This window comes from Gastrolobium bilobum, unplaced genomic scaffold (assembly GCF_033153095.1).
Source record: "Gastrolobium bilobum isolate Gb01-03AN ecotype WA unplaced genomic scaffold, APGP_CSIRO_Gbil_v1 utg12372, whole genome shotgun sequence".
NCBI lineage: Eukaryota > Viridiplantae > Streptophyta > Magnoliopsida > Fabales > Fabaceae > Gastrolobium > Gastrolobium bilobum.
The window spans coordinates 141,751-166,556 of record NW_026896185.1 but is presented as its reverse complement, the minus strand read 5'-3'; the positions used below and the strand labels follow the sequence as shown (position 1 = coordinate 166,556).

At 35.2% G+C, this 24,806-nt stretch overlaps 1 protein-coding gene across 6 annotated transcripts; it reads left to right on the top strand.

Moving 5' to 3' along the window:
- The first annotated feature begins 12,824 nt into the window (after window positions 1-12,824).
- LOC133298165 (protein DETOXIFICATION 43-like) lies at window positions 12,825-21,384 on the top strand. Of its 6 annotated transcripts, none has more exons than XM_061497423.1 (12): window positions 12,825-12,901; window positions 15,474-15,595; window positions 15,692-15,949; window positions 16,392-16,597; window positions 16,711-16,846; window positions 17,254-17,350; window positions 17,451-17,551; window positions 18,912-19,075; window positions 19,966-20,154; window positions 20,233-20,328; window positions 20,420-20,541; window positions 21,330-21,384. In XM_061497423.1, the coding sequence occupies exons 1-12, from the start codon at window positions 12,825-12,827 to the stop codon at window positions 21,382-21,384; spliced, it is 1,623 nt and encodes a 540-aa protein (XP_061353407.1). The 6 variants fall into 6 exon arrangements, with proteins under 6 accessions (XP_061353407.1, XP_061353408.1, XP_061353406.1 ...); XM_061497424.1 differs by having other exon boundaries at window positions 15,692-15,984; window positions 16,427-16,597; XM_061497422.1 differs by having other exon boundaries at window positions 15,692-15,996; window positions 16,427-16,597.
- The last annotated feature ends 3,422 nt before the right edge of the window (window positions 21,385-24,806 follow it).

Sequence of the window (24,806 nt, the reverse complement as noted above, 5' to 3'; positions counted from 1 at the left end):
AATGGGAGAGTAACATCGATAACCTTTTTGTGTCCGAGTGTAACCGAGGAATACATATTTGTGGGACTTGGCAAACATGTCACGATTAGGGCCGAGTTCATGGACAAAACAAGTAGAACCAAAGATACGAAGGAGTAAGGAATGTAAAGGCTGACGTGGAAACAAGATAGAATACGGTACCTATTTAGTTATCAAGCACAGAGGAGGGCATGCGATTAATGAAATAGCATGCGGTGAGAACAGCATCTCCCAAATAACTGGTAGGAACATTCCAATGAATTAAGAGTGTCCAAGTTGTTTTAATGAGGTGACCGGCTTTTCCTTTCAACAACCCTATTTTGTTGGGGGCTTTGGGCACACGACGTGTGGTGAAGAATGTCGACAGATATTCACGAGCATTATCACTACGAAAAGTGCATATAGGAATACCAAATTGAGTAAGAATTTCCTGATAAAACTTCTGAAATATTGAGAACAGCTCATAGTGGTTTTTCAGTAAAAATAACCAGGTGTTCCGAGAATAATCGTCAATAAAGATAACTGTTGCGACTTCGGCAAGTTCATTGGTAGTAAAAGTAATAAAAGTGTACCGGAGTATGAGATTATTCCCACCAAGATTATGATTCAAGCATTAGTTCATCATTCGCGCTTTATTTGGACAAACAATAACAAGAACATTGAATTAAAACTAAGAATGACCAAAAAGCATAAAAAATCGGAATTAAATGTAAGCAATTAAATGAAGATGGTTTTGACAATTAAGAAAAAGCATAGTTAGGGTTTTGATTTCCCTCAATCTCCTCTTTATGCTATGAATTAAACAGTCAAGAAACCGTTATTAATATAATATCAATCAATTCTTTATAATTTAATTAAGGTTCAATCCCTTGTTACCCTAATCCTATGTGATCTTAAAAGAATCCTAGTTCCCCGGTTGTTCCTCAAGAAAACATGCATTAAGATCAATAATCCAAAGATTGCACAATTATCCTATTTCTATTCCTAGATCACAAGGATTATAATGAATTTATCCAATCAGGGTTGATACACCAACATTTCTTTTGTCATGCAATTTCCTTAGGGTGTGTTTGGTACAAGAGAAATTTTTGTGTGTCCGAGAATCATGGTTTCCAGTAATATAATGAGAAATTCAATTTACCGGGAATAGTATAAAAAAGTTGTTTGGTAGACGTAAATATTACCATAAATATTTAATAATTTTACTAAGTATATGTTTGGTTGATAGTAAAATATTAGAGTAAATACCATTTTTCGGTCCTTAGCAAATTTTACGATGCACGCTTTAGTCCCTAGCAAATAAAAAGGCTATTCGTGGTCCCTAAGAAATTCAAAGTGAACCCATTTTAGTCCATTTGAGGGACTAATTTGGGTCTTTTTTGAATTTGTGAGGGACCACGATTTCAACTAAATAGATTCATTTTGAATTTCTTAGGGACCACGAATAGCCTTTTTATTTGCTAGGGACTAAAACGGGCATTGTGAAATTTGCTGAGGACCAAAAAAGGTATTTACTCAAAATATTATTGGTAATATATGATGATTTTACAAAACTAACCTTAACTTTTCAAAACATAATTCTTGAAGGCATTTTGTACAAGCACGATATTTATTTGAAGGAACTCGTGCAAAAGTGAGAATACAAATATGAGACAACTGGGTATTTGAATTTGGTTTGCAAACTTGTAGAAGAACGAAGAACGACTGATGTGCCTCTGGTAAATGTAGTTTTTTTAGCTGAAATTGATAAGAATTGAGTCATAAAAGAGCAATTTATATACATATTTGCTTACTATATTGATTCTTTCCATGTCAATGATATTTCTCACCTATTGGTTGTGTTTATATAGGTAAAAGAAGTGAAAACTACAAAATTGTATAAAGCTTGTTGACGCGACTCCATACGGGTGCTTCTCAGTACAATTTCCAGAAAGTTGGCGCAAGTTGGCGCCACACCGGTGCCGGTTTACGAACTTACAAGACCATGGTGGTACAAATTCCAGGAAGTTGGCGCGGACTGGCGCCACTATAGCGCAGACCCGCGCTGGTGTGCAATGTCAAAGGACCGCGTTGGTGCAAATGGCAGGGAGTTGGCACAAGTTGGCGCCAACCCACGCCGGTTTGCGAGTTTTCAGGACGTGGTTTTTTTTTAGTGACAGAACTATAGCGCAAGTTGGCGCCACACTGGCGCCAACCCGCGCCGTTTTGCGAGAAAAATGTACCGTGTTTTCTGAAGGTTATTTTTATAAGAAAGAAGCGAGGCATATAAATAGGATGCTTATGACAGAATTAGGGATCCCTATTCAATCGAAGAGAGACGACGGTGGTGCTCAGAGAAGAGAGTATTGCAAGAATCTAGTTCATCTTCTTCTTCCTCTTTTCATTTATCAAGTATGTTGAATATTGAATTTTTAGTCATGATAATGGTTGGCTAAGTTCTTTTTATTGTAGTTAGGGTCACAAACCCTATGTGAACCCTTGTTACAACGGATTGGTTTATAATTATTTGTTTATATAATTATCTTTATCTCTATCCTGTGCGTAAATTATGTCTTCTTTGTTAGAACTGATCAATCTAATAGTTGACGATAGTCTGAGGGTTAGAATCCTAGATAGGAATATTGGGGTTTTGATCTTGAAAGGGGATAGGATAACAATTTATATGCATACTAGGAATAGATGTATATTTGATTGCAGATGTTTAAATTATTGAGTTCATTGCTTAATGCCATGAGGAACATTGCAAGGAATTGGGGTTCCAATTGGGATTAAAGGGTTAACCTTGCAAGGAATTGAAGGTTAATTATTTAATACTTTTAGATAATAATTTATCTGAGTAATTTTATAAATAAATATTGTAAATCAATCCAAAGTAAGAAGTGGGAATCATTCGGTGAGTGTACTCTAGCTACAATGCCTTCTCATATTTTACAAAATCAATTTCTGTTTTATTTCTCATAAACACAAAGCCAAAACTAAGTCTTTACTTTTAGTTCTTATTTTTACTCAAATCAACAACAAATTTCACACACCCATTTGAATTCCTTCCATCTTAAAAGGATAATTATTTGATATTCGATCCCAATCCCTGTGGAGACGATAACTTTCTCATCACTGTATTACTTGTGCGATCGGTATACTTGCCGGTGAGCATCAACGATGTACTGTGCTGTTGAAAACAATGTATATGCGAAGTGGTCTACAGTCATTAAAAAAATAATTTATACAAGTCACCCAGCCAAAGAAGACAACTGACAGTGGACAACCACAAAGGAAAATGATTTCTTGGTGAACAACGCAAATCAAATCGAAGTCGAGAACAGAGCATGAAGCTTACAGAGAACCAACGAAGGCAGTGGCGCAAGATGCAAGATGCAAAGGGTATTTTTGTCTCACATTTTCTTTTCTTGCTTTCCCTTTCAATTGGAATCGTGAATACCATATAATTTGTGGTAATCTGAAATCCTCCTTTTCTTTGTAAATGAGTTTACTAGTAAATGAAGATTACTGGGTATTTGAATTTGTTGATTTAAACCAAACATGGCAATTGATGATTACCAATTTAGCAATACTAGTAATCTTCAGAAATACCCTATACCAAACACACCCTTAAATTATTCTATAAGGAGAAAACTCATAAAAAGCATTAAAAATAGATAAATTCATTCAATTATAAGAAAAGAAGAATTCAGAGACAATTTAATTCATAACATAAAGACTCAATTGGGTTTCATCTTCCCCTAATTATATAAGAATCTAGCCTAGCATAGCAAATTCAAAAACACATGAAAACAATAAAGAATCCCCAAACTCCATTGATAAGATGGTTTGTTAATCTTCAGAGTTCCCAGCGCATTCGTGAATTCCACCCACTCCCAATTCTCCAAAGCATGAAAGACACATTTCTCTCTCGCCAAAGTAGGATTCCTTCTTCAGAATTATTAAAAGCTCCCCTGATTCCTCATAAAAATAGCTTAAATATGTGTAGGAATTCTTGTTTTGGTTAAAATCGCGTAATGGCCATAACTGTAACATCCCCGATCGCTGACGAGGGAGGCGAGTGATTGCCCGTGCGAAAGGGCATGGACAAGGAGCGGCTCCTGACAGGCTTCCAGCGGGAGGTTACATGCACGAATGAATCGAATCGACACCCAAAAGAGAGAGATTCCAAAGACTGTGCAGGTATGATGTAAAAACATGCACCATTAATTAGGAAATTAATAAATTGATTATGAGATTAATGATATAATTCAATAATTGACCCTAATAATTATGATAACGCTTATATAATTATGGTAAGTGATTAAGAATGTTGAAAGTCGTTTTTCTGACGAAAAGTGCAGATACCGGTTCTGCTCCACGGTATAAATGCGTACCGATGAAGTATCCCGGAAAATTATAATAAGTGTGGGAATATTTCTAAAATAATATATAGGACTAGCATAACAAGTTTCAGGTCAAAATAATGAGATCTGGTGTCAGAACTGATATTGGCTATGTAAAAGCGCGTACTGAAAAAGTACTGAAAAAAATAAAATAAAAATATGCAAAATCTTAGAAAAATGAGTAGGTTCAGAATCTCAAGTTTGAGACTAAAACGATAAGCGAAGCTATTAGTGCTAATACAGTGTGATTAAACTTAGTGTGCCTATAAATAGGCTTGTCACAAAAACCTAGGCGGATTTGGTTGCATTTCTACGTGAGTGTTTTGTTTTGCTTCAGCAGCCTTGAGCCTCCTCCCTTGCCAATCTTCCTTTTCTTGGTGAAACTCAACCAAGTGACTATTTTTTCTTCACACTCCCTTCACCAAATTAGCTTAGCATTGTGAGAGAAAGTCTTGTGTGAGTGAAAAGCCTTTGGTTGCTGAGTTTAGCTTTTGAGTTGTGTTGTTTGGGGCTGATTTTGTGAACTACCTTGGTGGAGGCCATGTTCATGTCTTTTGTGGTGCCAAGAAGTGATCTTTTGGCTTAAAGGGCCAAGCTTGTGGTCAAATTCGTGTCTTTTCAAAGTCAGAACCATTGTGTTGTGTAGAGGACCCCTTGTGTGTCTCATTTTCGGAGTTTTGAACACTTGAGGTATACAATGACCACATCTTTGTTATTTTCATGATTTTAACTTGTTTAATCCATTAAAAAGAGAAACTTTAATCATTTGGGTTGAGGACTGAGTTTCTGAGTCCATAGCATGTTAATGAACATCTGTTTAGGGAGTTATTGGACTCCAATCGCTTTTGGACAATTAAAAATGGACTTATGCAAATGGCAATTCGAATCTCTGCATTATGATGGATAAGTATTCGAATACTTTTCGGGTAGTATTTGAATACTTGTCCTCTCGTAGTCCAATACTCCTTGCTGGAGTATCGGGATACTTTTCTGGAAAGAAAAGTATTCGGATACCTTGAAGAAGTATTCGGATACTTGGTAGTATTCGAATACTTGGGTATTGGTATTCGGATACCTGGTGGTATTCGGATACTGGGGGAAAAAGTATTCGGATACCTTGTGATATTCAAATACTTGAGTGAAAGTAATCGAGTACTTTCTAGAGACATGGAGTATTCGAATACTCATCGAGGAGTATTCGAGTACCTTATGCAGAAACAACGTGTAATGACTTAAAATGAGTTAGAAAGCCATAATCACTTATGGAATCTTGAGCAATGATTATTGTTGGGTGGTTTGCTGATGGTGGAAAAATATATATTCTGATGGGGGACGTTCCTCTGTTCTAAATTAGCAACAGAAAACAGAGTTGTTCCCTTACTTCCAACCCAAGTGCACAAGTGCACACATCAAGTAATAATGGGTGTATTAAGGCTCAGATTATCGTTCCCACGAGGATAGAACTCTAAATATTTTCTTAATCTATTTTATAAAGAATGAAAATGAAAAGAAAAGTTAGTGATTGGACTGTCTGGTCAAACGTTCCCTACTGTTTTGACAACGTTCCTCAAGAACAGTAAGTTTAGTCTTATGGCAAACAATTTCTCGCTGCGTTATATATGTGATCCTTCCTGTTTAAAAGAAGGTGTGATAATAATCATTGGAGTTTGATAAATACAAGATTAAACAAAGTAAAAAATAAAACAGTAATAACTATAATCAAGAGACAACAAGGTGGATGGTTTTAAAAACAGTTTAACAGAAGGAACAGATTCACTACTCCATTCTTAAATAGTTATTTCCTCTGCTCTAGACTTAACACTTTTTGGCTTTGTCCCAGTCTCTTATCTGCCAACTCTGATTCCTCAGCTCATGGACTAGATGGCTCACAAGTTTCCATATTCCTATGGCTCCCTTGACTCCAACAGGTACTTAGTACAGAACCTTAAAATGGACGAAGTGGCCCCTTATTCCTAAGGTGGCCAATAGTGTTTTTTCCATAACACTACCTTCCCTCAATGGCTAAGCTATCTGAAATCCCTTCCTTGAGGAAGTTCCTTTCTCAGTATGTGTTCAATTTTCATTGATACACAATGAATATAGCTTACTTAACCAGAGAAATACAAAAAGCTTCAGTCAAGAGTTTTAGAAATAATTCTTTAAGAGTTTTGCAGCTTATCCGTCCCACAAATAATTCAGCCCATGGCTGATATTTTAAACATAATTATTCTAAACTGAAATCTCATAGACCCGAGATTCAGTTCAGAGATAATGATTGGGAAGAAAAGAAGAAACACTTATATTGACATTAAACAAGAAAGATTACAACAAAATATAAAATGGAGAAGAGGGTTGGTGCTCGTGGGGAGTCTTAATGGATGATACAGAGTAAGGGAGAAGGGTTGTCACTTAACTACAGTTTCAACTATACAAAATTAAACTACTAACTAAAACTAGGTGATCTCTTCTTTTAGGACTTCAATCCTTCCGGAATTCGATGATGTTTTTGTGTTTGGAATGTCCTATTTATAGGCAAAAGAGGGAGTGGCAGTCCTGTAAATCCTTTGGAGTTGGTTTCTTGATTGAAGGAACGGGGCGGTGGCAACAATGTTTGGAAGCTTGCAAATTTCTTGATAGGACAGTTTTTGTTGATGATTAGTTGTTTTCTTGCAGTCCCCCATGTCTTGCTTTCTTCTTAGCTAATGAGAACTCTTGATTCTCTGTTGTTCACGTTTCCTGGTGCTTAAGTGGTGCACCGCCTTTGCTTTTAGAAGACTTTGCTTCCATGTTTCCTGCAAAATGAACAGTAGCATTAAATGAAGGGAGCAGGTGTAATAAATGCTCTCAATCTGTTCCCCTTTTAATATGTTTTCAAAGGAATACGTCATCATCTGTTTCCCCACTGTGTTTTTGTCACAAATGTGTAAAACAAGTGATTTTCATGTTGAAGTTACTCATCAGATGAGGGAACGGATGGTATTTTGCCATCAAAATGGGCTTAGATGGGAACAAATTTACGTCCCATCAATTATTGATGATTAATTATTGTATAAACAGATTGTGATTGTGCTGTTTGTGGGCTTTGAGGCTTGGATAGTTACCTTGCAAGGTAAGCTTTCGTGTCCTCGGTTTAGCCATTGTTGTTCCACCATACCCCATGGGAGAATGGTTTATATGCATGATGTGTTTTCATGTATTGATTTATTGAAATGCTTTTGAGCTGTTAAGTGCATATGCCTATGATATGTATGTGATGTTTCGCCTATACGGGATGTGATCTTGTGGGCAGGTACGACATTGGCATGTACTATGTGGGTAATAGACGTGTGTAAATCCCGCATTTCTCTGGCCAGTAGAATAGTTAACTCACATGACATGATTATCTGCTGCATTGCACTGATTTAGAACTTATATTGATGGACTTCTTTTAGAACTTATATTGCACATGTAAGTGAGCTTGGGGTGGAGAAATCCTTAAGGACCCTTTGCCTTACTAAGATTTTTGTTTAGAGATCTCACCCCACGTTTGGGGCGCTTATTTCATGTTCAGGTAACCCAGGGGTTGAGACCTCGAGTGGCAGGAGGCCAGAGTTTAGTTGATTGATGTTTACCTGCTTATGCTGATTATGTTTGGATACTGGATTATGTCTATTGCTTTTATGCTATTAGCTTCATTTTATGGATTATTGAGATGAGACTCTGTTGGCTATGTTGCTTCATTTGGTGAGCATGGGGATTGTCCATGCCACATTGATTATGTTTTGTTTACTCTGACTTTTTATGTATAATGAACCAGGATATTCTCCAGACTACATGTTGTAGATCCGTGAGTAGATACACATTTATTTAATGAGGTATTTCAGTTAGTTGTTTAGTTGCAATTTACATACAAGAAATGTTTTGAAAAAGAATTAAGTAATCAACTTGGTAATTGATAATGACGTCATAATTGAAAAGAAAAAGATATTTCGCATTTTTAATTAAGCGTGGCTTAATGCGATGACATGTTAACAAACCGGGTATACACGGGGTGTTACATATGAGACTGCACAGTTTTGGATAACTTATAAGAATTAATTGGTACTACCTATACTAACAAGATGCATCTGTTTTTCGGTAGCCCAGAACGGAAGAACTCCACAGTTAAGCGTGCTTGACTTGGAGCAATTCTAGGATGGGTGACCTCCTGGAAAGTTTTCCCAAGAAGTGTGCGAGTGAGGAAAAAGCACACTGAAAAGTCTTGTGTTAATATGTGGGATAGTCATTGATTCTTGAAGCGGCCAGGCGTTACAAGTGGTATCAGAGCAGGGCCTCTCTTCCAGTACGGTGTGATTCGAGGATGTCCCAGGCGGAAGCTGGTGGGCATGTAACATCCCGAGCGCTGACGAGGGCAGAGAATGATCGCTGGTGTGAAAGGGCATCGACAAGGAGCGGCTCCTGACAGGCTTCCAGCGGGAGGTTACATGCATGAATGAATCGAATCGACACCCGAAAGAGAGGGATTCCAAAGATCGTGCAGGTATGAGACTGCACAGTTTGGGATAGCTTATAAGAATTAATTGGTACTACTTATACTAACAAGATGCATCTGCTTTTCGGTAGTTCAGAATGGAAGAACTTCACAGTTAAGCGTGCTTAACTTGGAGCAATTCTGGGATGGGTGACCTCCTGGGAAGTTTTCAGTGTGCGAGTTGAGGAAAAAGTACACTGAAAAGTCTCGTGTTAGTATGTGGGGATAGTCGTTGATTCTTTAAGCGGTCAGGCGTTACAATAACTACATTGCAAATGGGCGCTAAAGCACGCTTTAGCTTGCTAAAACAGGACTTGAAACTTGATAAGGGCGCTATTAAACGCGCTAAAGTGCCCTATTTTCACAATAACGATATTGTTTCGTATTTTAAGCATAACTTGAGTTGTACTTGTCCGATTAATGAGATATTGGTCTCGTTGAAAAGATAAAAGATAAATCTATAACTTTCATGAAGAACACGAGATCCAATTTTATCATTTTGGATACGAAAGATAGATTTTGGGAGATTTTCACTAAATGGTTGCTCCTTATTTATCTTTTTTATATCCTTTAATCTAAACCATTGCTCAAATGCTCTAATTCAACTCAATTTTCCTACAAAACAAGCCAAAAATCATTCACATAAGTTAATAATTCAAACTCCATGTTTTTTCATTATAAAACCTAAGAATTCATACTTTTGACTATATAATTCATGTAATATTAGCCCTAAAATCATAATAAACTAAAGGTTTATCAGTAACAAAATATATATATACCTCTGAGTTGACTCAGCACGACTAGGTCCCCAAACATCAGAGTGAACCAAACTAAAAGGATAGGAGGCACGGTGATTGACTCTATCAGGAAAAGAACTGCGAGTATGTTTCCCGAATTGACATGATTCACACTGCAAAGTAGACAGTTTGGACCGACATGGTACCATATTCTTAAGCTTCGTAAGACTAGGATGACCCAATTGAGTGTGAATAATAAGTGGAGAATCTAATACAGAGTAAGCATAAAAGGATATGGAGAGCAGGTAAAGGCCATTGGCTTATATCTGCTGCCAATTGTCCTCCCCTAACTACGGTCCTGTAAAACAACATAACTTTTGGTGAAAGATATGAGACAATCAAGAGAACCTATTAAACGACTAATAGAAATGAGATTAAAGGGTGAACTAGGGACATAAAGCACATTATCAATAGTGTGAGAGAAAAAGATGTGTATTGTTCTAATCCCACGAGACTGAACCTAGGAACTATTAGCCATAGTAACAGTAGAAGAGTAACCAAAGGTAGAAAGAAAAGGGAACAAAGACTTATTACCAGAAATATGATCAGAGGCACCGGAATCAAGAATCCAATGACCAAAGGATGAATTTTGAGTGAAACTAGCAAAATTATTACCCTATGCACAATAGTGGCAATGGAACCGAGTATCATGAGCTGAGAAACATCCTGAGGAAGGATAAATGAGCGAGAATCAGTCATGGGTCAAGCCGAAACAGAACAAACTTCACGTGAGCAGTAGTGGTTTTGTCGGAAAACTTGCCAGAAAACTCGTTGGAAGTGTAGATAATTACTACAGATAGATATCTGATCTCAAATCCAACCACCTCCACCACTGATATTTGGTCACATGTGATGAAGGAAAAGAAGAAATCCTACCAGCAATAAGAATGGAGGCACTCACAGATCCACGCAAGTAAGGATGTAAAGCACCAGATCTGGATAGAAAGACATGTACAGGGATGCGAACAGCAACCAAGCACTAACAAATCGATGTAGATGTTGATCCATGAAAATAGGGATGCGAACTGTGAACCACCGCACCGGATCGAAGAAGAACGAAGGGAAGGCTGCGACCCAAACGATATTTGTTGAATGAAGTGAAGGCAAATCTGGATAGGGGACAGCTGAGCGACCGTCTTTGACCTTGGTCGATGGAGAACGGCCACCGAAAAACACCATGCACGCCGGAGGAAGGTGGCGCGTGAAGCCTCCTATGACGGTGGGTCTTGTGGTGTTAGGTAGATCGGCTCCTTCTGAGTCCGTTGATGTGCTTGTTGGTCGGAAAGGTCGCTAAATTTTTTTTTCAGGTGGCTAAAGGTGGTCGACGGTGACAGTAATGTCGGAAACTAACGAACGTGACAATGTTCGATGAAGAATTTTACTAGGCAGATAATAGGTCCACCGAAAAAATGCAGATTAGGATTCCTCTCGTTAGACTCTAGATACCATGTTAAATATCATAATCCACGAGGATTGTGAGTAATCAGTGTGTCTCAACTATACAGTTCTCCGGGCATTATTCTTTTTTTTACTCATCTTCATAGGAAGATATTTCTTTATGTAAGAATTAATGAAGAGGCTCTTACACATGTATATATATAATATGTAGATTAATACATCATTATTTAAGAAAACAAAAGGTGGTAACCACAAAGACATTTAATATGACATGATAAAGATAATCATCCACGTTTAAAATATGGGATAGGATATTGTGACACCCAAGTTATGTTACACCCATGTGACACCCAGTCAATCTCACTGTTAGATCGCTTATGTTGATCCAACGGTTATATTTATTTCCATCTTTGTATGGTCATGATTTCCCAAATTTAATATTTTATATTTATTTCTACCTTTGTATGGTTATGATTTCTCATATTTAATGCTTTCACTTTAAATTTGGGAAATCATGACCATACAAAGATGAAAATAAATATAACCGTTGGATCAACATAAGCGATCTAACGGTGAGATTGACTGGGTGTCACATGGGTGTAACATAACTTGGATGTCACAATATCCTATCCCTTAAAATATAAGTGTTTTACAACAAATTCAAGTATTTCTTTCTTTTTCTTTGTTTTGTTGGTTGATAAGTATTTTCTTTCTTAGTTAAAGTTAGTTTTGATCATGCTATTTATTTTATCACCTTTGATAATATTAAGAATAACTATAAGATCAAAATATTTAATAAAGAATAATTTTGTTATTTTTATCATATATATTTGTTCATTTTTTCAAAGTCTAGACATAAATGATTATTTCATCTGTTTTAAAATAATTTTCACTTTCAAAAATATTTTAAATTATTTGTAACTTTAAAAAGTAATATAACATTAATTTTTTCAAATTTATTCGTTTGATATTTTTAATAAATAAAACGAAAGAACAGTTTTAGATTAAAAGAGTAATTTTGGCAGACATAAATGTTTATTTTAATTTAAAAAATACTTAAAACTTCAAGCAATAATTATTTAAAAATAATGGAAATATTTTGCTACGTTCACATGCATTTGTTGACTAATATTGTCTGATGTCACGAGGTCGTTATAGAAATTCGCATTTAGTATTCTCTTCCATTTGATGACTGACATGCTACAGTTTCCTTTATAATATAATGTTATCGTTTATGACGCAGTAATGTCAATTATTACACGATTGTATTATTCACAAGTCAGTATATATATGCAAAAGGGCCTTTGCATGCCATTTGTCGCAGCATGCATCTCATGAATGCATTACTTTATATGAAAAAAATGAGATATCTATAGGTAGACATGTACATAAGTATATAACTGAGGAAGTTTTCAACAATAAACAAGACAAAATGCAATTGTTATGCTACTAGCATTGACTCCTTATAAATACACCACTTCCATTCTGATAATTTAAACGCCAATTAAAAGGTAGCACATTATTGTGTTTCTGATGTTTATTCTAGTTGTCAACCTTTATTTTCCAGCATGTGATATCGTAAAATTGCTTCTTTGTTTTGATTGTAAACAACACTGAGATCTCAAACTCAAACTTTGCAGATTGTTGAGTATTGGTCTTATCTTGAATTATCTTTCCCAAGCGCCATTCTCTTCTTTTGATTGAATCAACAATATCATGGACGATATTGGCAGTTCCAACACACCCAACAACAAGTGGAAAATGCCTCTCTTCGTTTTCTTCAAAGATGCAAGGTATTTTCCAGCAACATAAAGAAAAGATTTCTCCATTATGTATATTATGAAACAATTATGTCAAAGGCCTAGCTTGAACTATAAGGTCAAAATATATGAATTGGTTTTATATAACATTTTTTAACATATTTTCTAAGTTTTTTAAGCTTGAAACGACGGGGACAATCTACCGGTTTATTATCTACTTTATTTTAGATTTTTAAATTTTTTATTAGAAAAATGGATATGATGAGTTGATTCAATGGCGGACCTAGGTTGGTTCCATTGTCTACACTTGCATACATAAAGTTGACGAGGAAAAAAAATTTACATAGGTGTGTGATTCAAGTCAAGTAAAAAAAAAAAAAACAAAAATTAAATAGGAAGATTAAAAGGAAAAAGGTAAAGAGTGGAGGAGAATCACACGGAATTTTTCATGTTTTTTATGAAACAAAACTGGTCAACTTTGGATCAAATAGACATCGACAAAGGTGAGTTTTTTATCAATTAACCCCTACAATTATACTATATTTTACAAATATTTTTTGTGGTGTTTATTTATTGGGAAAAATGTTTCCGCAGTTAATGCAGAGAAGTTATCTGCATTAATTCCCAAAACGACGTCGTTTTGGTATTGAAATCTTAAAAAATTATAAATATAAAGACTATTATAACCCTAAAATAAATTAAAATTACAAAAACACCATGATTTCCGTCCCAAAACGACGTCGTATTGGCTTACTGCAGATAACTTATCTGCAGTAAGCGAACCCTTATTTATTTTATAATTATCATTATCGATTATTTCTTTAAGGTTGATCACCAAAGCTTTATTTTTGAAGTGGAAGTAAAAATTGAATCATGATTATGATCTTTAAAAAAAATCGGGGGCGGCACCCCCGAACCCCCGCCCTGAGTGTGCAGACATAAAAAAAATTTCCTGAATCCGTCACTAAGTTGATCATATATACAGACTATAATGCGTGAAAGTACATGAATAATTTCTTATCTAACACAGTTATCCTATTTTGTGCTTAAAATTTAATTTTTATTTAGAAGAATAAAATTCTGAAAAATAAAACCATAGATGCCCTCATGCCGCATTATATATCAATTACGTACCTCCAATACTTAAATTGTTAAGTAAAATCATATGAATAATTTTATATTATACCTGTTCTACCATTGTATACATATATATTGCACCCATATTTCTTGTAGGAGAAGAAGCATTATGTTGACCCGAATTATATATGATATAACAAAAGGAAAACATTTTTTCCAGATTCTCCTACTAATAATTCATGGCATAAGGGGGTCTACAAAATAGTGGAGAGAAAAAAATTTAAGGTGAGACTCATTGATGCCATGAGCCACTAATACGAGAAAATGATTGCCCTATAACAAAAGATCGCCATTTATATAGTGAAACAACATGTAGTAGGAGATAAAATTATTTTCTACATATATATAGGGAAAAATGTTTCCGCAATTAATGCAGAGAAGTTATCTTCATTTATTCCCAAACGACGTCATTTTGGTATTGAAATCTTAAAAAATTATAAATATAAAGACTATTATAACCCTAAAATAAATTAAAATTACAAAAATACTATGATTTCCGTCCCAAAACGATGTCGTATTGACTTACTGCAGATAATTTATCTGCAATAACTGCAGAAAAAGCAAACTCATATATATATATATATGGAATAGGTTATTCTGCTTACATTTTGTCTATCCCTCTCAATACTGTTAGATTATAATTTCATCTCGTGATGGAGATTTGCAAAATAAAATGAGCCATTTTTCCTTTTCTTTCTCGTTACCATCTCCCACACTCTTTCTCTCTCCTCCCCTTTCTCTTGCACCATATTGTACAACAAGAAGGAGTAAGTTACGCTTAGGAGTAATAGTTTCACGGCACCAACTTGAATTGCAACTGCTGCAGCTATGGATATGTATTGAGCAATTAGTATCACTCTCATCTTCTCCATTATTGGGTTTTCTTAACCGTGCATTGGTTTGTGCTTTGGAATACTATCACACGGTTGGTGCTCTTGTATTTATAATATGTGAATTTTACCATATACATCATGGAATCTAGCAAACTATATATAAATATTTTTCTTTTCCATTAGAAAACAAAAAATAGATTGCTTTGTTCCTAATGCGTAATTTTACTCAGCCATTGGCAATTCGTGTGGACAGAACACACGAAAAAGGGGAGGACAGTGGATATGGTGCGACAAAGAAAAATGTGAGGAGAGAAAAAGGATGTCAGAGGCAATGAGAAGAAAGAAAATGACAAAAATGATTATTTTATTCCGCAAATCTTTACTATTAGATGAGATTATAATCTAACAATATTGAAAGAGGTAAGTAAAAGTAAACAGAATAAAGATAGACAGAATTATATATATATATATATATATATATATAGAAAAAGTGTGTGAGGCCGTATGAAAAAAAAAAAATATTAGGTCACACACATTCATATGTGTAATTAGAGATAATTTTACCTCCTAAGAAATTTTAGACCCTAATATATATTACGAAGTACTGACACTTGATTCTAATAATGTGAATGCAGACTTGTTTTCAAGTTGGATGCGCTTTCTAGGGAGATATTAGGGATTGCATTACCCTCTGCACTTGCGGTTGCTGCTGATCCTATTGCTTCTCTCATAGACACTGCATTTATAGGCCACTTGGGTATTTATCTATTATCTCTTTCTTGTCAACTCTTGCTAAGGCTAACTTTTCACTCTTTCAGCATTTGAAGCTAACTTTTCCTTTTAATTTGTTTAGGACCGGTTGAACTTGCAGCTGCTGGAGTTTCCATTGCTTTGTTCAACCAAGCTTCAAGGATTTTCATATTCCCTCTTGTCAGTATTACAACTTCTTTTGTCGCTGAGGAAGATACTATTCAAAGGTTGAATACCGAAGCAGTGGAAAACAATTTGACCGAAAAATGTAAGGCTAAGTTAAGCGAAGTAATGCATGAGGATTATATGCATCAAGACATTGAAAAAGGTACACCCAAAGAGATTATGGAAGTTCCAAAAGAATCTATGGCTGGAAGTGATACAAACGATCTCGTAGTGAAAAGTTATGTACCTGAGGATGTGGAAAAATGTGCTTCTGGGAACAATGATACAAATAATGGAGATGGTATTTTCTCTCTTATGCTTATCTCTGTCTCTCTGTGTACATGCCCATGTTAATCTGATGAATTTGCTTAAACACATAAGCACAATCCTATATGTCGTGGGCATGTATGTAGAAAATGAATCCATTGAAATTTTTATTATATTCATACAGTCCTCAAATAATGTTATTTTAGAGTTTGAGAAAAAAAAAATTAAAATATTTTGAAAAAATTCATGTTGCAATTAAGTTAAAAATAAAATTCAAATTATTTTTCTCCATTTGAAGATGCAAGATAGAATTTTGTCTCTTGATATACTTTTGCCTTTTGAACTCAATGATATGTTATTGCTTAATTACTGTTCATATGCGAATACAAATATAACTATAAGTAAGTCTTCGTCAGTTACTAGTGGTACTAAGCTCAAGGACAAAGTTGGAAATAAGAAGCGACACATTGCTTCAGCAACAACCGCACTAATTTTTGGCACAATTCTTGGCCTCCTTCAAGCTGCAATCCTTATATTTGGAGCCAAACCTTTATTAGCTGCAATGGGTGTGAAACATGTAAGTTTTATGATATGTTATTACATATCTTTCTTCATTAGCTAAAGTATATATCTGTCTATATATGTATATATATGCTTTAGTTATAATGGAACTATTTGTACTTTGTGTAGGATTCTCCTATGCTACAACCAGCAGAGAAGTACTTAAGATTGAGATCATTTGGTGCTCCAGCAGTTCTTCTCTCCTTGGCCATGCAAGGAATCTTTCGAGGATTCAAGGACACAACAACTCCTTTATATGTCATCGGTAGGATGAAATTATTTATTGTTTAGAATGAAGCATATTTTAAGAGATAAAGTGTCAAAGCATAAACAAATATAAATGAAGGGTTTTATAATTCTCATGTTGAACGAGAATTGAAATCTTATGTTGTAGAAACAAAAAGCACGTGAGATCCATATGTTAGAAAAAAAATTATATATAAGACCCAGCACGAAAATCGAAGAATGTGTAGAAAAATTTCAATTCTCATGTTGAATGAAAATTATAAAACTCATAAATAAAAGCTTACAAATGTTCATTACCAAAAACGGGGGGAGGGAGGGGGACCGAATGAACTATAGGCCCCAAAATGCTTAAGAGGGTGATTGTTCTTTTACTTTGTATTGACATTTTCCCTAACTTAGTTTATTGGTTTATTTGGTTTTATTTAGTTACGGGATATGCATTTAATGTCGCATTGGACCCAATACTTATTTTTAAATTGAAATTGGGCCTCAGAGGTGCAGCCTTTTCACATGTTCTCTCCCAGTAAGTCTCACTTCTTTATATACCGGAATAATAATATTGGTTAATCATTTTTCGTGTTCATACAACTTTATCTTACAAAATGGTGATCCTTTATATATAGGTACATGATGGCATTCACCCTAATGTTGATATTAATGAAAAAAGTGCATCTGCTACCTCCAAGCATAAAAGATTTGCAGATTTTCCGGTTTCTTAAAAATGGTAAGTGATTAACCATTACCTGTTGAGGCTGTAGATTCTTTATTATTATAGATAAAAAGGCAATAATTAAAAAAAGAAAAAAAAAAGGCAATAGTCAGTGGTAATAAAACATATTTTCATCCAATATATATCAAACTAGATTCCTCTCTTCATCTAGAATTTCCTACATGACTTCTAGGCAAGGTCCTATCTTTGATACTACTAAAAAAAATATGTGTAGTGATAGAATTTTAATAAAATTTTCCTTGCAAACATCGTTTGCGAGGGAATCTGTAACGGAAAATAGTTACGAGATGAAATTAGGATGGAAATTTTATAGAAATTTTGTTCTTATACAAGTTTTTTCTAGTAATATGAAGAAGCTAAATCACAATATCTTTCATTTTCTTTCGAGAGATAAGATATTATATTTACTTTTTTTTATGTCTACTCTACTTACTTCTTTAAAATATAATTAGATCAGAATTTCAAGAGGAGAAAAATGATGACAATAAGTTGAAATTATGATCTAACCATATTTGAGAAAAGTAAATATAATTAGAATGAAAAATAATATGCATGATATCATATTCCTTCTTTCAAGGGCTACAAATCCTTGTAAGTTGTAACTTTCTAGTTGTAAAGGTGGGGCTAATTCTATTTTAGTAGCATGACCCATTGTTGGCCCGTCCTTGCTTACAGAGCTTTGTAGACTTTTGGGCTCCCGTGAACTTTTATATTTGTGAGTTTTGGGTTTTATGGGCTTTATAATCTTGACTTGGATAAGCTAAGGTTAGTGGGGTGAGTTAGCCCATATACAACTCTAATGCTTAAACATAGCATTTAAGGTTATAATTTCTTTCATTACAACAAAAAGGTCAAAAGTCAGTGACAATGAGTTCAAATATATATAATAAAAGGATTAATTGGACGTCAAGTCACTTGACGTAAGGATTTGTCAAGTTAAAAAATTATAATAATATAAAGATGAATTGACAAAAGAAGAGAGAGTAATATGAAATTCATTTTCGATCAAGTAAATAAGAAAAATAAATATCCAAAATAGCGTAATTTTGGATAACAGGATGGTCAAGTTACATAATAAATAATTAATCCATAATAATAACATATTTTGATCACATACATATCAAACTAGAGAGCAGCAGCTGTTTCCCTTTTCATTCATCAAACTAGAACAGTTACTTTTTTCCGTTCAAAAGTGCACTTCATTTTTTATCTTATATTTCCAATTTAATTTTCGATATAGAACATTAGTAAATCATGATAATAAATTTCGCATTACTTATGTGTGGATTTTTTTATTTTTTTTTTGTACGTGTATGTGTGGATTTTATATTCAATATCATGGTGAACTACACAGGAGGTCTGTTGCTGGCAAGGGTAGTAGCAGTGACATTCTGTATGACCTTCGCAGCATCATTGGCAGCAAGGCTTGGTTCTATTCCTATGGCTGCATTTCAACCCTTGCTACAGATTTGGTTAGCATCGTCCCTTCTTGCTGATGGTTTGGCTGTTGCTGTCCAGGTATAGAAATATTTGTATATATAACTGGGAATGATTTAACATACACATTTAGTTTCTCAAACTCTGTATTGTGCAATAAAAATTTCTTCTTAGGTGAATTAGTATGTACAAATGTACAACTAATAAAAGGGGTTGGCCGTTGATTTATGTACCAGTTTAAGGATCCTTGTACGGAGAATCAGTAGCTTCATATGAGATAAATATCAGTGTTAATTCGTGGGGGAGGGAATTGGGGGTAGCCTTTTGAAGTGTGTGATTTTTGTATAAAATATTCATCTTGTTCTGTACTGGTGATAGATATGTTCAGCCGGTGGTTGGTATGTTTATATTGGATATGTGTACTCTCTCTCAGACATTTATGGGAAAGATACTTTAGAAATTAGCAGATCACTGTGCATTATAGTAGACGGCATAGCCAAAGCATGAGGATGTGCACTAAGAGAGAGAAGGTTTAGAGTGTGTGTACCTAATTGGTTTAATCCTTTATTTATAAATGAATTACCTTGCTCTAGGATTAATATAATTAAGGTGTGGATTTTTGGACCTCTTAGTAACACTGAGAGTCCAGTTTCTTGATCTATTGCTATCGCACGAGGATTAATATAATTAAGGAATCTTTCCTTAATTCTCTCTTCACAGTTAGCCCTTCTTAAACTTCTAAAATGTGGGCCCTTATGTCAAACATGTAAGGTGTCTTATATAAATGTAGTTTATGCACTTGCCGTGCCATGTATTAAGTTAGAATCATCATTTTAGGAGATAAGATGCTTTGTATTTAATGCTTGGTAAGTTATATCAATAAATAAAGTATGGTGTAAGTTAGGCCTAAGGCCTGGTCCGTAACAAAATCAAATAAATGATACTAATGAGTTAGTTTCCTTGGTTCACAGGCTATTCTAGCTTGTTCCTTCACTGAGAAAGACTATAACAAGACAACAGCTGCTGCAACAAGGACATTGCAGATGAGTTTTGTTTTAGGAGTGGGACTCTCTCTTGCTGTTGGAGTTGGATTGTACTTTGGAGCTGGAATATTCTCCAAAAACATTGATGTTCTGCATTTGATCCAAATAGGTGTCCCGGTATATCCCTAAACAACAATGAAAACCATAATGTTATGTGTGTGATCGATTGATATCTAATTTCATTTAACTTTCCAGTTTGTTGCTGCTACTCAACCACTCAATTCATTAGCCTTCGTCTTTGATGGTGTGAACTATGGTGCTTCTGATTTTGCATATTCTGCATACTCCTTGGTAAGTTAACGTGCCATTTTTCTTTTCTTTTAATAATATGTCATCTTTATCAAAATTTATTTTATAATTATTGGCTACTCTCCTTATTCAGGTTATGGTGTCAATAGTAAGTATTGCTACAGAATACTTTCTCTACAAGAAAAAACAATTCATTGGGATCTGGATTGCATTATCCATCTACATGGTTCTTCGCATGTTGGCTGGTGTGTGGAGGTAAACTTCCCCTTTCCAAAAGCTTGCAACTATTGTATCAAATTAGAAAAGTGGTTTAGTTCGGGCAAATTGAACCGGTTCTAAAAAGTGGTTCGATTCTAGAACTGGTTTGGAGAAAATGATTCAATTCTTAAACCAATTAAGAAAAATGTGTTGCGGTTCAATTTGGTTTGCGGTTTGGGTCAATTTATTTGATTTTTTCACTCTCTTAAAAATGAACATGAAAGTCTCAAGCCAAGGCCAATATAATAAAAAGAAAAATGTGTAATAAATAAAACCCTCAAGCACCTTTGTTTAGTATTTTAATAAATAAATAAATAAAACAATTTAGGCCAATATAATAAGTTTTCTTATAAATGATGTAATTTAATAGTTTTAGGGATAGGATATTGTGACACCCAAGTTATGTTACACTCATGTGACACCCAATCAATCTCATCGTTAGATCGCTTATGTTGATCCAACGGTTATATTTATTTCCATCTTTGTATGGTCATGATTTTCCAAATTTAATATTTTATATTTATTTCTACCTTCGTATGGTTATGATTTTCCATATTTAATGCTTTCACTTTAAATTTGGAAATCATGACCATACAAAGATGTAAATAAATATAACCGTTGGATCAACATAAGCGATCTAACGGTGAGATTGACTGGGTGTCACATTGGTGTAACATAATTTGGGTGTCACAATATCCTATCCCATAGTTTTATAGTCCCAGTGATTTATTTTATAAATTTTATATTCTGAAGTTAGTTTATATGTATCATGAATGCATATGCAGGATGGGAACAGGAACAGGACCTTGGCGTTATCTCAGAGGTCACACAATGCCATAGAATATGTTACTCATCAGGGTATTTTAGTGTTAAGCAGCACGTGTTCTGTATCAGTTTTCAGCACTTAGGATCCAAGCGGATTCTATTTTATTATTTTCCCTACGGATTATAAGTTGTCACTATAATTTTGTAATAATTGTGGACTGCTCCATGTGTACACGTGCTATGTTATGCAACCTATGTTTTTTCCTTTTCCCTCGTATGTGGAATTAAAGATGTATCTTATGTTCATTTCGATTATGTGGTATGTAGAAGGTTCTTCTTCCTATTATCATTATGTAAACCTTGACGGCTCACTGCTTACACCTTTAATATTTATATGTCTTTCGTATTCATCTAGTAAAATCTCAAAAATGGAAAGAGGTTGATCGATTAATGTAATCAAAACTTAAGGTTAAAGGGGCCTGAATTCGTCTAAAACACACTAAAAGTGTAGCTTTAGTAAGATCAGTTAAAATAAGACACAGGAACAGAATGTTGGTTTGTTAAATGACAAACAAACTATGTTTGAGATAAAAAAAAAGTTTATAATGCAACCTACCAAAATATAAGACACATGTTGGGAGGTAAAAGGAGATCACTATCTCTTCTGCCTCAGGCAAAGATGTCTAACCGTAGGTTAGATGATTGATGTTGGATCTAGTGCTTTCTCTAGATACCTATGAATTAGGTATCTTGGGGATAGCGAATCACTACACACTATATGACGGCCTTAGTTAAAGGGGGGTGTGTGTGATGTGTGATTGCGTAAAATAGGGTTAGAGAAAGATCAGTCATACCTGTGGTCTTTAGCTCATATTTATAGTGCTTACCTTTGGGCTTGTATTATATAGGCTTCACCTAGATGTGGGCCTCATTCAAGTCCATAGCAATTGCCCCCCAGCCCGGTAGACTGAGTATTCAGGATGCCGGGATATCCGAGTTAAGATGCTCAATGCATTCGATTCACCTCGGATATGGGTCTATCTCGACTTGGTCATTGCTCTTGCTTTGGCTTTGATTCGAACTTCGACTTCTACCAGTTTGACAAGGTTCCTCAGGTCATCTCGAATACAACCCATCTGAGATGCCCTACTCGAAGTGTGGTACAGCTTCTTTCACGAAGCAGTTCATCTCCCTTGAGAAAGGATCCTCCTACCTGAGAAACGATCCTCCTCCCACGTAATGATTATTTTCCACGTGGCCTTCTTCAACAGGCGCGACGTGTGACACTATCCTTGCCACGTCGTTTTGCATTAACTCCCTCTGCAAAAATGTCCTTCAATTGTCTTGTCCACCATCAAATTACTTTCCTACCATTGCCCTTTGGTTTTGCGGCTCTTGATCTTTCAACTTTAATTTCACTAACTTCAGCCTCCCCTTCTTCATTCTTTCACTTTTCATTTCTATAAGAACTTCCATCTCACTCCCATCTTCACGCACGCTTTTTCCAGGCTTCATTCCTTCAGGTACGTTTACTGGCATTATCTTTATCATTTCATCTGCTTCTTTGCCTGTAATGCTACTCCTTGCTTTGATATTCTCTCTGTATACTATTGCATTTAGTTGCATGTGCTACTTTGCGAGAAGTTCGATTCTGTCATCCTTGTATTTCCAATATACCACATTATTCTTATCTGCTTAATAATATTTCTTTTATTCGTATTGCATTTCTTATATGAAGCTTCCTTGTTGCTTGTTTATCCTCAAACATAACTTAGTTTGAAAGTTTTCTCCTATATGGGTGAGAGAAACTTAACCATTTGAGGGAGACCCACTTTCCCTCGCATTTTTGGTCGGAGTGATGAAATTGGTGTCGAGGAGGAAGAAAGGCATACAGAAGAAGAAAGGTTTATCCGAAGCCTACCTCCTGGTCCAAGGTTCTGGTTGTTTGGCAGACCTCAAACCGAGGAGGAGATCCAAGCCGCCTTATGTTGTGGAATTAGCAAGTGTACTAGTCACACAAGTAATAAAATGATGAGTAAAGATCGTTCCCACGAGAATTTGTGTTCAAGCACTGACTAACCATATATACTTAAGTTGAATCAACCAAAAGTTATTAATTGCATTGATTTCTTGTCACCAGAAATTTAGTTGAATTGCATGAAAACTTGATAAACAAATAAAATGTGATTATAATTTAAACAAGTAGTCAGATGTCAATTTCTCTCAAGCATGAATTTATGAATGAACCAATTTCCATAATGAATTATCTACTATGTGATGTTGATTAACCTTTTTCTTGTCATCAAGATGTAATGTCTTACTACCCTGATTGATACATTACTCAGAAACCCCAATCCATTGGTGATTCCCTTCCTAATACATGCATTAATTACTAAGGTCTTAAGATCACATCAGAATCCTAGCATCAATATCTTGACTACTAGAACACTGATGATGAAGTTGTCAGATACAGAAACAATGTAAACATGTATGTTCTACACTATTCCCTTAATAGAAGGAATTAATCAAGACAACTTCATACAATCACATAAGAGATAAACAAAATATCTAATTAACCATTCATAAATTCACACTTGAGTTCCATTGAATCAGACTACAAAGGACTCTACTCAGACATAATTAAAGAATAAATAAGAGAAGAAGAAAGATCAAACTCCATTGTCATGATAGTTGAGTCTTCGATCTCCAAGTACAATTACAAAGAATGAACTAACTAATACAAGAACTAAGTCCTAAAGAATTTGGAAAGTCAGAGAAAATAAAGTGTCAGATCAGAGGATCTGAGATAGGATAGGATAGATGGGATATGAGATATGTCAGAATGTGAAGGCCCTTTCTTTTTATAGAGTTACAAAATACAACTGAAAACTGCCATGGGCACTAAAACGTTCATTGATGGGCGTTTTAGCGTCCATGTTTGACGGATGCCCAACTGCTTTTAACTGATTCCAACGCTAAAACGTTTGACTTGGACATTTTAGCGTTCAAGACCAGAGTCTTTTCCCACATCAGAGCGCTAAAACGTTTGATCAGGAGATTTTAGCGCCCAAGACCAGAAACTTTTCCAACAGCAGCGCGCTAAAACGTCAGTGTTGGACGTTTTAGCGCTCGGCACAATCAACTTTTGACTTCAGTTTGCAGCAGCGCGCTAAAACGTTCTGTGTGGACGTTTTAGCGCTCAACACTTGAGCATTCTCCCTTTCTTCAGAATCTTCTTCTTTCTCTCTGCTGCTCCTTGAGCTTCATTTCCCTACAAGACAATGTAAATTTTCCACAAAGCTTTCAGAACTTGTACTTGAGAGATTTCCAGGACATTAACCTCTTTTCCATCCATTTAATCACACAAATTGATATTAATTCATGCTTAAAAACCTGATGAACTAGGGGTTTATCACCTTACTAGGAGGTTATCGAGGTGATGGAAATAGAGGGGCATCTTTATCTCGCCCCCCCAATCCGAGGACGAAGCAGAGGTC

Excerpts from the sequence above, each read along its gene's own strand:
- LOC133298165 (XM_061497419.1), top strand. The coding sequence starts at position 12,825 with ATGGACGATATTGGCAGTTCCAACACACCCAACAACAAGTGGAAAATG. Across the intron at positions 12,902-15,473 it reads GTTTTCTTCAAAGATGCAAG|ACTTGTTTTCAAGTTGGATG; the intron begins GTATTTTCCAGC and ends ATGTGAATGCAG. Across the intron at positions 15,596-15,691 it reads TGCATTTATAGGCCACTTGG|GACCGGTTGAACTTGCAGCT; the intron begins GTATTTATCTAT and ends TAATTTGTTTAG.